Here is a 14,203-nt window from a genome sequence, read left to right as displayed (position 1 = left end):
AAATTCCAACCACTCCAGTATCTTTGCCAAGAAAACCCCAAATGAGATCACAGAGAATCATTTATGACAGAGCAACAACGAAGTGGCATTGTTGGATCAAAGGGTTCCACATTACTTTCCAGAATAGCTGGATAAGTTCACAACTCCATCAACAATGCATTAATGTCATTTTACTTTTTTGACAACTTTTTGGCAAATATGATTAATGTGAGGTGGTATCTCAGCATTCTGTTAATTTGCATTTGCAATTTTTAATGACATATCACTTTTCATACAGCTATTCATGGACTGGATTTCATCCTCTGAAAATTTTTTATCCTTTGATTATTTATGAATAATCAAGATCAAGATAAATCAAGATTTATCAATAATCCAGAAATAGAGCTTATTTTTATAAATTTGAATTCATTTCCCATATATCTTAGAAATGAGATTATTGGAGAAGTTTGCTGCAAAAATTTTGTTTCCTAATTTCTTGCTTCTCTTCTATTTGAATTACATTGGCTCTGTTAATTGACTTAAATGAACTATGTGTATAAGTAAATATACAAAATAAGAGAAATACTTATATAATAGCTGAAAGTATTGCTAAAAATACCTACTGCAATCTGGTATTATCTCTGATTCATATGGAATTTGGGAACTGTTTGGCATAAAGACAGCAGGAAGTTAGACCAAATGGCCTCATGTCGTGAGAAAACCTTGTCTTTGGAGAGAAATTGAATTGACAGCAGAGGAGAGGGTTTTTTGTTTGTTTTTAAATGCTGTGAGGGTTTGCTTTTTTTCGTTTTTGTTTTTAATATTTGGCCTTTCTTTCAAATGTAGGAATAAAATGTATGTGTAATACCCAATTTATATTATACATTTAGGACTTTCTCACTGTCCCTTTTTAGGGGATATCAAGACATCAGTCATAACTCTAAACTATCAGTAAACTTATTTCCAGGATGCTGGGATGGGGTTTTCAGAGCCAAAGAGTGTGAGAAAAGACAACCTAAATCTTCTCGGTAAAGGCCAGGTTCCCTAGGACTGAATACAATGAGACTGCATGCCTGCATTCAGAGCAGAGGGCCTCCCTACACAACAATTTCCAACACAATTTCACAGTAATTAGAGAGCAGTACTTTTCGGTTTTTAAGAAAACAGCTATGGTTTCCTAGTAAATTTTCCTTTTAAAAAGCTGGAGGCTTGTGCTCTGACTTCAGGGATAATAGAAGAATAAAAGAAATATACATCCACTCCAATAGATGATCTAGGTTAAGAGAAGGTATACTGTCAGTGGGGGGGGGGAAATAGATTTGGGAACTAAAGTCAAGGGGACTGGGAGTTTTGTGTATGAAACAATAAAATATACATTTGTGATATTCTCTGATGGCAAAGCTGGAGAGAATAACTAACACACTGGATGATAGAATTGGGCTTTAAAAAACTTCTTAAATCTGTGGTTCACATCTCCATATATTACTTAACTCAATGTGGGGATGGCCAAAAACAAAAATGTCAACAGTTAAAGGTATCAGATATTTTGACAAGATTTGATTATTTTATATAAAAATAAACAAGTACACACCAGTGAAAGAACTCTGGGAAATGAGAATGAACCACTACATAGCATTTCCAATCCCTCTGTTTTTATCCACTTGCATTTTTGATTTCCTTCTCAGGTTAATTTTACCTTATTTAAAAATTTTTCCTGAATTTTATTCCCTGGGCTATTTCACAGGAGACATTTGCACATATAATATTAGCAAGTTGTTTATGTGGTCCCGCATGCATAGTATATAGTTAGCATATGTGCAGTGTGCTAGAATTATACAAGTGTATTACATAAGCATAGGTCTATACGGCTGAGGATTTTTTGAATAAATGCACTCCTGTTTGAGCATCTTCATGAGTTCCACCTCATCACTCCTCAGCCAAGATCCCAGGCTGGTATCAAAGTTCTCTCAGGTTCAGACAACATGGGGCTCTCAAGAGCAGGGCACACAACAGCTTGGCTGACGTGAAGTGTGAGTTCAGGTGAAGAATCCCTAGTACCCAGGAATGGGGTAACTTTAAACAGGCAGCAGGAAGATTTGGCAAGGGCTCATTTAGTCACTTTTGTTTTCCAATCAAAATGGGGCAAGTGCTAACAAAAGAGCCTCCCTCTTGAGGGAAGTGTGAAAAATGCTTGGTTAGGTTAAAAAGGAGCAAGGTTTGTTAGTTCAGAAGCAGATCACTGAGTTCTTAGATACTGTGGGGTGCATATCTTCATGGCTCCCTAAGGAAGAGATATTGGAGCCAGAGAAGTGGGAGAATACTTAAGTGAATACTACCATACTCTGGGTCCTGGCTCAATCCGGGAGCACACATTCCTTATGTACAATGTAATAAAATTGGCTTTGAGAGATCCCACATATTATCAAAAAAAAAAAAAAAAAAAAAGCTCTCAGTGTAGGGAGCTAAACAAAGGAGGATGAGGAAAATAAGCAAAAAGGTGTCAACAACTCTAAAAGGGGCAGCACATTAAACAAAGGCAAAGATGGCTCTGGGGGGTTTGAAGGGCAGGGCACTTCTCCATTTCTCAGCCTGCCTCTACTTACCCCTGTGCCTGCACCCCGACCCACTATTTTTTCATACTCCTCCCTCAACTCAGCCTTCATAGGTAGGAGATGGAAGAATGGGGGGGCAGTGGCTCCATCAGCACTGCCAGCTCAGCCATCTTGTCCTCCTCCTATGTCCCGAGTACAGGAAGCACTGGTTAAGGCAAAGGAGGAGGGATTTTGCTGAATAGAAGGGGCCAGACAGATCAACAGCTTGGGGTAGAGGGTTTACTTGTGTCTCTACAGATGAAGAAGAAACCCAATGGGTGCCGACATGCTGTTTCCACCTTGTTCATTGGGAAAAGATAGAAAAAAAAAGACCCTCAAAATGAAGAAGACCCAGGAAACATCGGGTGGTTCCATCTCTACACCCACCACTGAAAGAGCATGGCTATTAGTCCTATGTGTATGGCAAGTGACTAACAAATATAAATATATTGACCATAAAAACAATTGCTAATGAGATTGATACAGGACTTCAAAACCTGCGGGAATCAATGGATTCCCTGACGCGTGAATGATGGACAATAGATTGGCTTTGGACTCTCTCTTGGCTGCTGAAGGACGTGTATGTGTGGTTGGGAATTCTTCTTGTATGTATATCAATAACTCACAGCAAGTGACCACAATTGTACATTCACTACATAAGGCAGCTCAATGGATGAGAGACACAAGACAATAGTTATATCTTCTCTACCTTACTTCTGGGACTCATGGAAATCTTTTATAGATCTTGTTATTCCTCCCATGCTAAAACTTGTTATCCGCCATCATGGATTTAAGCACTGATGTATTTCTGCTTCAATTAAAACAAAAGGGAGAGGTTTAGAAGGCCACTGAGAGTGGAGAACCCTAGGTGAGGTATAAGATCCATTAGTCCAGTAAGGAATCCTGCTGTCTGGTTTGTCTCCCTATCCCCCCAAGGGCATCTTGGCCTTCCTGAGAAGTCATGACAGCCTGTGTTGTACTTGAAGTAGAGTTATGTTAAAGTGGCAAGGAAACATCTGCACACAATAACAAGTTGTATATGTGGTCCCGCATCACAGTATTCTATGATTATGTAAGTGTATTATATAAGCATAGGATATATTAGACTAAGGATTTTTTTTAATAAATGGACTTCTATTTTAGCATCCTCATGAGTTTTACCTCATCACTCCTCACCCAAGATCAGGATTTGGGCTGGTACCAAAGTCCTCCTGTGAGCAGGTGAGAGAGTGGAAAAAGTTTGAGAAGTCCTGGACTTGAACAGTGAGGAAATCTTTAAAAAGACAAAATTTAATAGGGATAAATGTGAAATCTATACCTGGGGTCACAAAAAAATCAATTTCATAAGGACTGGATGAATGATGTTGGTTAGGGAACAAGTCTTATAAAAATTATCTTGAGGTTTTGTGCTCACTGTGAATCAACAGTGGACCATGGTAGACCTAATGGTATCCCCAGGCAAAGTTGAAAAGTAACTCTAGAACCAGGGAATTAATTACACTCTTCTCTGCCCTGGATATTATTATATAGCTGGAGCATTCAAAAAATGGACAATTAAGATTGTGAAATTAGAAACCAAGCCATATGAAAATCACTTGAAGTAATTGGGACCATGTAGCCTGGAGGAAAAAAAGACTTAGCAGGAACACAACAAGAATTTGAGTAGTTGAAGGATTATCATGGACAAGAGACTTGTGAAACAGAACTAGGTGGAATGGAAGTTATGGAGCCAGATTTAGGCTAGATATAAGGAAAAACTTCCAAGTAAGTAGAGCTATCCAAAAGTGAAATGGGCTGCTTAAGAAAGTAATGGGTGGGGGAAGCTAGGATGCACAGTGGATAGAGCACCAACCCTTAAATACAGAGGCTCTGAATTCAAATCTGGCCTCAGACACATTCCTAGCTGTGTGATCCAGGACAAGTCACTTAACCCCAAATGCCTCCCCCCCCCAAAAAAAAAAAGTAATGGGTTTCACTTCATGGAAAATAACCACTACATTGGGGATTGTGGAATGTAGGTTAGATTTGATGGCTTCTTAAGTCCTTTTGTGTTGGTGTTCTTTTTCCCAAACACAGCCAGGTGATAAAAGTTCAGATCTTTTATTGCATCCTTCAATATAGCCTGGTTAGCTCAGAGACCTATCTCTCCGCTTGGGTCTAAGAGCTCCGCCCGAACGTCTCCAAATCCAAAGGTTTGTCCTTCCGAATCCAGCCAGCACCAAGGTAGAAGATACAATGAATGTCTCTTGCCTCGAAGATAGGGCTTGTGGGCTTCCTCCCAGAGTGCTCCTCTCCGACCCCTGGGAATGTTCCCAAGTAACTCTTCCAAGCTCTAAGAGCTTCCTGTATATATATGATCTCCCAAAGGCTAACTCCTCTTTCTGGAGAGAGAGGGATTCTGGGTTATCTCCCAGACTGCTCTCTGGCCCTAAGGGAGGTATGAATTCAGATATCTCATACTAAGTCATACTAAGCCCTGAAATCTCCCAAACGTGTGAACACCATTGAGTACTTACTTATGAGCTCTCTAAAGGTGTGAACACAAGCATTGTTTCTATCAGTTGTACTTAGTACCTTGTTTCAAGTTCTGGTCCAAAATATCTCCTTCTAAGATCAAATCAATCATATTGAACCATGCTAAATTAGATAATTATTGTCTCTATCAACTCTAATGGCTTAACACTTTGTAAAGGTTCCAACACCTTTGGACTCTTGGAAGCTTGACTCTAGATAACAGGTAGTAGAGAAGGGGAGAGGTTAGTGAAAAAGAAATGGGAATCCAGGAATTCAGCAGGTTCTTGGTACCATAAATTCCTAGACTCAAATTCTATCATAAAAACATAATTTATTTATTCATAAACATTTATTTATAAAGCTTATCTGCTGGCAACGATACCTAGGAAAGAGCACTAGGCAATTAGAAAACTGGATTCAAATTTCAGGACTAGTACTGCCTGCATCATCCCAGAATGATGGATGGGGACTGGGGTGGGAGGTACCATTTTGTTTAAATCACACATGAAAAAGGTCCCCTCTACAAGATACTTACCAAGTGGTCATTCAACCTTGGCCTAAAATCCACCAGTGAAGAAAGCGTACTGCTTCCTGAAGTAGTCCATTCTAATGTTTAGAAAAACTGATACGTTTAACCTATATTGCTTGCTATCTTAAAAAGGGGATAGAGAGGGAGAGAGGAAGAAAAATTTGGAATACAAGATTTTGCAAAGATGAATATTAAAAAGGATCTCCACATGTATTTAGAAAAATAAGACTATTAAATGTTTGAAAAAAACTTTTAGGTCATTAAGAAGTTTTCTTTATCTCATGTCTATATTTAAATATAAATTCCACCCATTGCTCCTAAATCTGCTCTCCAAGACTAAATAAAATTCATGTAATCCTCCTTCCGTGAGACAGCCCTTCAAATGAGAAAGATAATGATCATTTTTGCATTGTTACATTTTCTCCTTCAGACTGATAAACTAGTAGACTTTTTGAATTGATGCTTTGCTGCCCTAGTCACATTCCTTTAGATTGTTCTCAACTTATCAACATCTTTCCCTAAAACTTGACATATAGAACTGTACATAATATTTCAAATATGGCCTGAATAGGTTAATATACAGTGGGACTATCATTTCCCCTATCCTGAGCATAGAGGCCCCTCTTTCACGTAGCCTAAAATTAAATTTACTTTTTTGGTTACTACATTACATTCTTCACTGATATTAATCAGACTCCTCAGTAAGAAAGCTCCCTAACCTATAAAGTGATTAAGTAATAATCCTTCTCTACCTAAAGAAATCATCAGGAAAAATTTTAAACATATTTGAAAGTGCTTTGAATTCTTTGTAAAAAAAGAACAGGATATAGTTAAAATTGTATTATACAAATATGTAATAACATTTGTCAATACATGTGATTATTATGCATTTGTGTTCTTTCCTTCTATAACTACACATATTTATTCTTGTCATTTCCTATGTACTTTTCAGTTGCTTTGAGAAAGTGTTAAGTGTCAAATTTTCCAGACATCGATTTCCATCACTATAGTGAAACATGCTAAAAAAACACTCAGTGCAATGCCAAATATATAATTTCTTTTATATACCGTATATTCTTTAGGGCAGAAAAGTGCACAATGGATAGAATTTTAGTCTTGGAATTTGACTATGCCCAAAGGGCTATTAAACTGTCCATACCTGCTGCTATTGTTATTTATTTGTTTTTCTTTCTCATGTTTTTTTTTTCCCCTTTTGATATGATTTTTTTTTTTTTTTGCATAAGGGGAAGGGGGTAAGGAAAAGGGAGAAAAATTTGGGACACAAGGTATTGCAAAGGTGAATGCTGAAAACTATCTGCAGGTATCTAGAAAGACAAAAAGCTATTAAAAAAAAACAAACAATTTTAGGTTTGGAATCAGGAAGACTCATCTTCATGAGTTCAAATTCAACCTTAAGCATTTATTAGCTGTGTGATCCCTGGAAAGTCATTTAACCCTGTTTGCCTCAGTTTACTCATCTGTGAATTAGCTAGAGAAGGAAATGGCAAACCACCATAGTATCTTTGTCAAGAAAACCCCAAAATGGGAGGGACTAGACACGGCTAAAACAGAACAAAAAGTATCCTTTAATCATTAGAATCATAAATAATAACAATTATTACTATTAGCTTAAAAAATAATAGATTGAGGACAAAAGCAAGGTACAAATAATTTATTTAAACTTAGAACCTCAAAGTATAAACTAACCATGTAAGCACAATTTTAAAAGTCAGCAACCATTTAAAAAAAAAATACACATTTTAATTACTTTAAACACACAATTTTTCTACAGGTTTTAGAGAGAACCTAAAAATAAACCACAAATAAATTTTTAAAACTCTTATCTATATAAAACACTACTTCTCCCCTAGAAAACAAAAAAATGGAACTGTAAAATGAACAAAGCTACCATAGCATAATTCCACCATCTACAATAATCAATGGGAGTGAAATGGATTCAGAATAGTACACAAGGTTAAAAATAAAAAGCACCTAATTTTTGGGAAAATATAATTCAATACAATACTCTTCAAGGCTATCTTTTACTTTTTTTAAACTGTCATTTACTCTGTTTATGAAATTTTAATATGGCACAATAGGTTCCATCTTAGAAAACAAACTCGGAAAACTTTTAGAGTGTTTTTTGACTAAATTTTCTGTTTAACTCCATGGGAAAGTAGTATAAATTTTACATTGAAATGAATATGAGAAAGGAACACAGTATAGCAAATTTACTTCAATTAGATGTATGATTATCAAAATAGAAAACCTATATATTAGGCCAACTATCTTTCTACTTGGTTTATGAATGAGTCACTAATCTTTTTTCATGCTGTATCCATTTCTTAGGTATACTTTCTCCCATATTTTCATCCTTTATCCATTTTGGTGTAGTTAAAGCATTTCTTTTTTTTAATATGGTATAGCTTTTGTCCTTCCCTATCTTAACCTTAAGTACTGTGGTATTTAATGTTCTCTAATTACAACTACATAAAACATCAGAATGAACCATCAGGAATTAGACAATTACTTAAGGCTAGTTCCTGAAAACATTGACAAAAATGGGAAAAAGATTTGGAATTAAAGAGTACATAGAAACACACCACCACAGATGGTTTTGTTTGTTTTTATAACAAAAATACCACCACCACCCCCAACCCCATTTTAAAATAGTATAATTTGCAAGATCAGTGATATCTACATTATTCGAGGAAAAAAATTATCTGCACACTAACAAGAACAGTTTTGTCATCAATTATGTACATTTCTACCTATAGCATGCATGAAGTTTTTAGTAATCAAATATACAAAATTAAACTAGCTTACATATTTGTTTACTAGCTTGACAAGTGCTTTCTATAATAATTAGTATGTTTTGGACATTCATACCTAGTTGGCTCAATAAACCTTGAGATTTGATCAAATTCAAAGATATACTAGATCTTTATTCTGATTAGCAACATGCCACTTTCTATTATAAATTTTCTTTGATTAAGGTGCAATTATATCTCATCCTGGTATCAAGAAGACCCTGGGTTCTCAAAACCTAAGCTATAAATTCTAAGAGGCCCTTCATCAAGCTGTAAAAGTTTCTAGTACAAGCCCAGCAATGTATTCCATCCAAAAACTAACATAGCTAACTAAGTTCAAAGAGCTGACAATTAAAGGATACATTTTTTGGCCTTCGCAATTTATGAAACTGTTTATTAAGATGTGGAGAGATCTTAGTTGGGAAAGGGAATACCTAATTCATACTGATGAAAATACAGATCCTTGATTTAAAAGGATCCTTTGCAAAACTTTTACATATTTTCCATTCTTTTTTATAGCACATAGTTAATACAACTATGTATCTTAGAAAAAAAATCACAAAATACTTTTATTTTTTAATGACTGCTCTATCTTTAATGGCAGAAGTGTTTTCCTTTCAAAGACAGAAACATAAACACAGGGAAACCTTCTGTCTATGCATTGCTGTAAAGTACAAAATTTTTTATATAAAAATTTTTAACTAAAACCCAACAAGCTCATTTGTTTGCAATTGTTTTTAATGAAAATGTACTAAATCTGAATAATTCTACACTGGAAAAAATTTTAAGTGAAGCACTATTGTTGAATTGCCCCTACTATTGACTAAAACACTTTAGAACAAGTTCACATTCAAAGAACAAATTCCCATACACATTCTTTTCTGTCAACTACCAAATCTTGTTAAACTACAATAACTTCTTAATCCAACATGCTATTATACTTTGTGACTTTGAAACCAAAAAATTTATATAAATTAGTTTTTAATTATTTTAAATCCTCAGGATATTATAAGCCTGGTTCATACATTACCTCCATTCTAACTTTAAATCATTTTTAATCTCAATTACACACAAGATAAACTGTAAAGGCCTAAAAGGAGACGAGGAAGGGATGTCTTAATATTCTTGAATTCAAAACTTTAGTAAAGGTAAAAAAGAATTGAAAATATTGATTGATATGGTATTTTGCTACATTTTCATGAAATTAAAATTCCTTTGAAGGTTAATTATGAGTAAAAAAATTTACATGTCTAAAAAAAGAAAATAATACAAATAAACGCTAGTGCACAAATGAGCTCAGCAAAGGAAAAAAAAAGGTGTAAGATAAAGTCTGATTAGGTAATACTGAACTAGGAAATTTTAGCAGCTTTTATGGAAAACTTTAATGTAATGAGAAATGGGACTTTGGCACTAGGGCAACACAGGGTAGTTTTTTCTTTGTCTAATTCCTGGTGAAAAAATTAGGCACTTAATTGTAAAAATAGAAAAATAGGGTGCATTTAGGAAGAAATCTAAAATGGTCCATTTAAAAAAATGGCATTATCCAAAAATTGAAAATGCTGCAACTATTGTTTCACAAGTGACTAATAAGGCATGTTATTACTAGAGTTAACAAAAAGCTATGTAATAAATCCACTTAATGACTACATATACATCATCACTGTGTTCACTTTTAGATAAGACAGTCAAAAAAAAAAAAACATCAGAGAGAAATTTTCCTTAGCAAAACATTCTAGATGCAAAGAATTCTTGACCTGAGTGCTATTTATTCATGAATACAGAAAAAAATAATTCCAGCACCAATATTATCAATGTTAACTGTATTCTGGAAGATTTCAGTGTTTTATATAACTTTAGAGAATGGATTCCCAATGAGTTATAGGGACAAATAAGTCTAACTTTTAATATAAATCTCAGATTATTTGAATGATGTCAGAGTTCTAAATAATTATAATTCTAGGATTATGATTAGGAATTATCTCTGTCAGAGTTCAGGCCCTCCAACTATGTGAGGCGCCTCCTGTCCTCAAGTTATTAGTACTCTTTATGTACTTTGTATTATTTTACTCTCCCAATAGAATGTAAAATGTGAGAGGGGGATGGAAATTATTTCATTTTTGGTTTTGTATCCCTAGGGCCTTACACACATTAGCAGATGCTTAATAAATGGTTGTTAAATAGAAATAAATCACAACATTCTACTGATACCATAATTCTATGTATTTATGGTTAAAAATTTTTAGAACATTTGTTGATGGCTTTCTAATAGTAAAATATTTCCCCAAAGTTAGATTATGCTTGTTTTGATTTATGGATCTACATTTGATAACTTCAAAACAAAATATTTTCTTTGTACATTTGGGGTACTTTCTAACCAAATAAAAAGCAAAAGATGGTTTCCCCACCACTACTACCACTACCAATTACTCTCTAAAATGTAGGACTTTTTTAAAGCTCGAATTGGGAATTATTCTCTCCATCCCCACCAAAAAAACCCTTAAGTTCTTCAATTAGTATATACCCTCAAGTCTGTATATGCCTTATCTCAGAACAAAATTTAAAAGAGAGGGTGTATAGATCATTCATTTACATCCATAGCCAAATCTAAATACTAATTCCTCCCTTCTCCTCCAGCCCTCAAGAAAAGGGGGATAATTTTCCTTAGTTCAATAAAGGTGAAGCAGTATGGTACGATGTTTTTTTTAAAAAAAATGAAATATTTGGAGTCAGAATACCTACTTTTGGGTCCCAGCTTTCATCCCTACTAGCTGTGTGACCCTGGGTAAATGGTTTAAAGAAACAGATTTCACAAAAAGGTTTATACATTATGTGACAATAATTTGAAAGGCTTCAGAATTCTGATAAATGGTGACTTCAGAGGAGTAAATATGAAGTGTGCCTTAAGCTTCTCATAGAAGAGAAGGCAATGGGTACAGAACAAAATTCGAAGTTGTGGACCATATTGATTTGGTTGTACTTATTTTCTATAAGAAAGAGCTATGCTAGGGGGCAAGGTAGCAAGAATGAAATAATGATATTAAAAAGTATTAAGTATTTTCAAATAAAAAAAAAAAACAAAATGACGTTAATAATATTTCTACTATCTCCAAATCCAAACAGCATTTACTAACTTCCTACTACATGCAAGGCACTGTACTGGGGATAAAAAACAAATTTTTTTAAATGAGATCAAATGTGAGGAAAGTGCGTTCTAAAGGGCAATATAAGTGGAAGCCAGTATTTAAAATATTGAAAAAGATACACAATTGGGAGACAGGCCAAGAAAGGTTAAAAATAAACCTCATTCTATTATGTTTTTAAATCAAAGAATAAGAACACATACAGTGGTGTTAACAAATGGATTGATCTTTGTGTTTGCTTGCTTTCTTCCTTCTGAGAGAAGGGTTTCTATTATTGCTTCTGTTAACTAAGCTGAGCTAATGGGCTGGATGAAACATTTCATTACTGAAGATCATGTTCTTTTAAGGATATTTTGATAATCATTAAAGATCTGTTTCTTAAGGCAATTAAACATCTTTACTAAAGAAGTTCTGTAGTTTCATTGTGTCCTACAGGATCTGTATGCAAAGTTTTCCCTTGACTCAAAAGAAGAAAAAACAAAGCAAGGCTAGTATCTTCCTGCTACTACTGTTAGAAAGAGAAGCAGTCAGCTTTTGTTCCCCTCGCAACAGCTCACTGTGCTGTACATACTGGTTCACTGCACTGGATTTCTTTTTATATAGAATGTATTATGTAATTATTTTCCCCATTAACAAAAAAGAACCAAAGTTCTCTAAAATGATGCAATTACCATTTAGATAAAATTTTCTAAAATTGAAGATGTTTTAGTTTAATTCTCTTTGGAGAAAAACATAATCTTTGTACATTTCATGAAAGAAAAAATTATTTTGATACAGTTCAATTATTAAGAAATAAAGTGCATGTAGCTTTTAACAAATATTATTCAGCATCATAAAGCTGAGTATTTGAACAAGATTAGCAAAATGCTGTCAAAATGAAGCTTCAATAAAATATTTGAAATCTGGAAAACAATAGATGAAAATATAAATTCTATATAAATTATGAAGTTAAAAAAAAAATACATACACACCTGAAAGAAAATATAAGGACAAGTGAAAATTAGAAAGAATTAAATAACTCCTCAGTTTTCCATGGCACCAGGTACACTACACAGCAATACCAACGGGCAGCACCTGAAATGCAGAATCACATTCTGATTGATGACCTTGAACTTCTGTATTTGATTTACAAGAGTCCGGTGTCAGACTGGTTTCATCTTGCAAGGGAGCAGCTTTGTTATCAGCTATATTAGCAACAGCAGCAGCTGAGTCAGACAAGGAACATGAACTTGGGGCTGAAGTAATTTGAAGGCTACCATCTTCTATGCCATCATCAAGACTGATCCTCTCATCAGCATCTTCTAGCTGCTGAACTGAAGTTAAATACTGTTCGAGAAGACTACTATCTTGTTCATTATTAGAACTATCTTTATTCCATTCATTGTGCTCTTCACTGGTATCCCCAGTATCTGTATCTTTGAAATATCTAACTGTATCTAAAGAATTTCCCATTAAAGAACTCTCACTCCCTCCCATGGAACTCTTTTCAGAATCAAATGAATACTGCAAGTGAGCTTGTTCTGCCAAGGAGGAGTGAAAACCAGAGTCTGGAAATTCAAGTAAGACTTTCTCCTGGGGAGCTTCAGCATCTGAAATAAACCAGTCAGAAGCACTGGCTGAGGAGGGCTCCTGACTTGAGATAAATAATGGAGAAGACTGGGAGGATAAGAGGGTACTGGATACAGGAGCATTAGACTGCCAGGCAGAACAGAGTTGCTGGTTCACTGTCTGCTGCCAATCTTGTAGTGATCTTACCTGCAAACCACAGAATGAAGTCTCATTATGGAATAAGAGGCTTATCATTAGGCAGCGGATTTTAAAATACAAACATAAAACTACCATCAATATAGCATGCACTTAAAAGTTATTTTTCCAGAAATCACAAAGGAATAGTGTCTATGTCTAGTTAGAACAATTACTAATGAATTCAAAGTGATGAGCTCAATGTAGCTGAAAGCATTGTCTGCCATGTTTTATGACCAAAGAATATACTTCTAGTTTCTGCCCCAGTCTAAGCACCCTGGTTCCAAAGGGAATTGGCTGAGAACAGGGATGAACCAAGTGGAAAAATAATTCAAAGGAATAGTGGAGTCACTACTATTATCTTTTTATATGAAACTTAGAGACAAAGTTATTAAATATGATAGATTAAATTCAGCAAATGAAAGCAGAAAACATTATAGAATACAAAACTATAACCATGATTTGGATGTGTAGGCATACCAAAAGATTTCCTAAATGTTAGTCAAAGATAGAGTGAATGCATTCTCTTAAAATATTTTAGTAACAACCCCGATCATGGCTACTTGGCTCTTAAATCACATGAAGATTTAAAAATGCCTAGAAGTCAAATTCCTGCTACAATACCATCAAAAAGAGTTCAAGCTTTGGATGATCAATCAGAGATCATCAAGTAGTATCTGACACAGCAAAATTTCAGGATAGAAAATAATTCAGATGGTCTTCTGTCAATAAGAATCAACCTGTATTAACTTGACAAAGCAGCTTATTATGCTGTATTTCTTGGGACATGCAATCATGTAGCCATACAGTTTTTTTTTTTTTTAAAAACTCAATTTACAGTCAAATGCAAACTAAACAATGTCCCACAAAGTAGCTAGATACTCCTTACAAAAACTC

General features: G+C 34.7%; 1 protein-coding gene across 4 annotated transcripts in view; it reads right to left on the bottom strand.

Moving 5' to 3' along the window:
* Positions 1-7,270: 7,270 nt before the first annotated feature.
* CEP97 (centrosomal protein 97) overlaps positions 7,271-14,203 on the bottom strand; it is a 29,671-nt gene continuing 22,738 nt past the window's right edge. For 3 of the 4 annotated variants that reach the window (XM_031959610.1, XM_031959609.1, XM_031959612.1), the window contains one exon: positions 7,271-13,318. In XM_031959610.1, coding sequence (XP_031815470.1) covers positions 12,611-13,318 — 708 coding nt within the window. In that variant the 3' untranslated portion in view covers positions 7,271-12,610. The remainder of the gene's footprint in view (positions 13,319-14,203) is intronic. The other variant, XM_031959613.1, reaches the window with a different exon arrangement.

The sequence above is a fragment of the Sarcophilus harrisii genome, chromosome 3 (assembly GCF_902635505.1).
Source record: "Sarcophilus harrisii chromosome 3, mSarHar1.11, whole genome shotgun sequence".
NCBI classification, from domain to species: Eukaryota; Metazoa; Chordata; class Mammalia; order Dasyuromorphia; family Dasyuridae; genus Sarcophilus; species Sarcophilus harrisii.
This window is presented reverse-complemented; position numbering and strand designations above follow the sequence as displayed.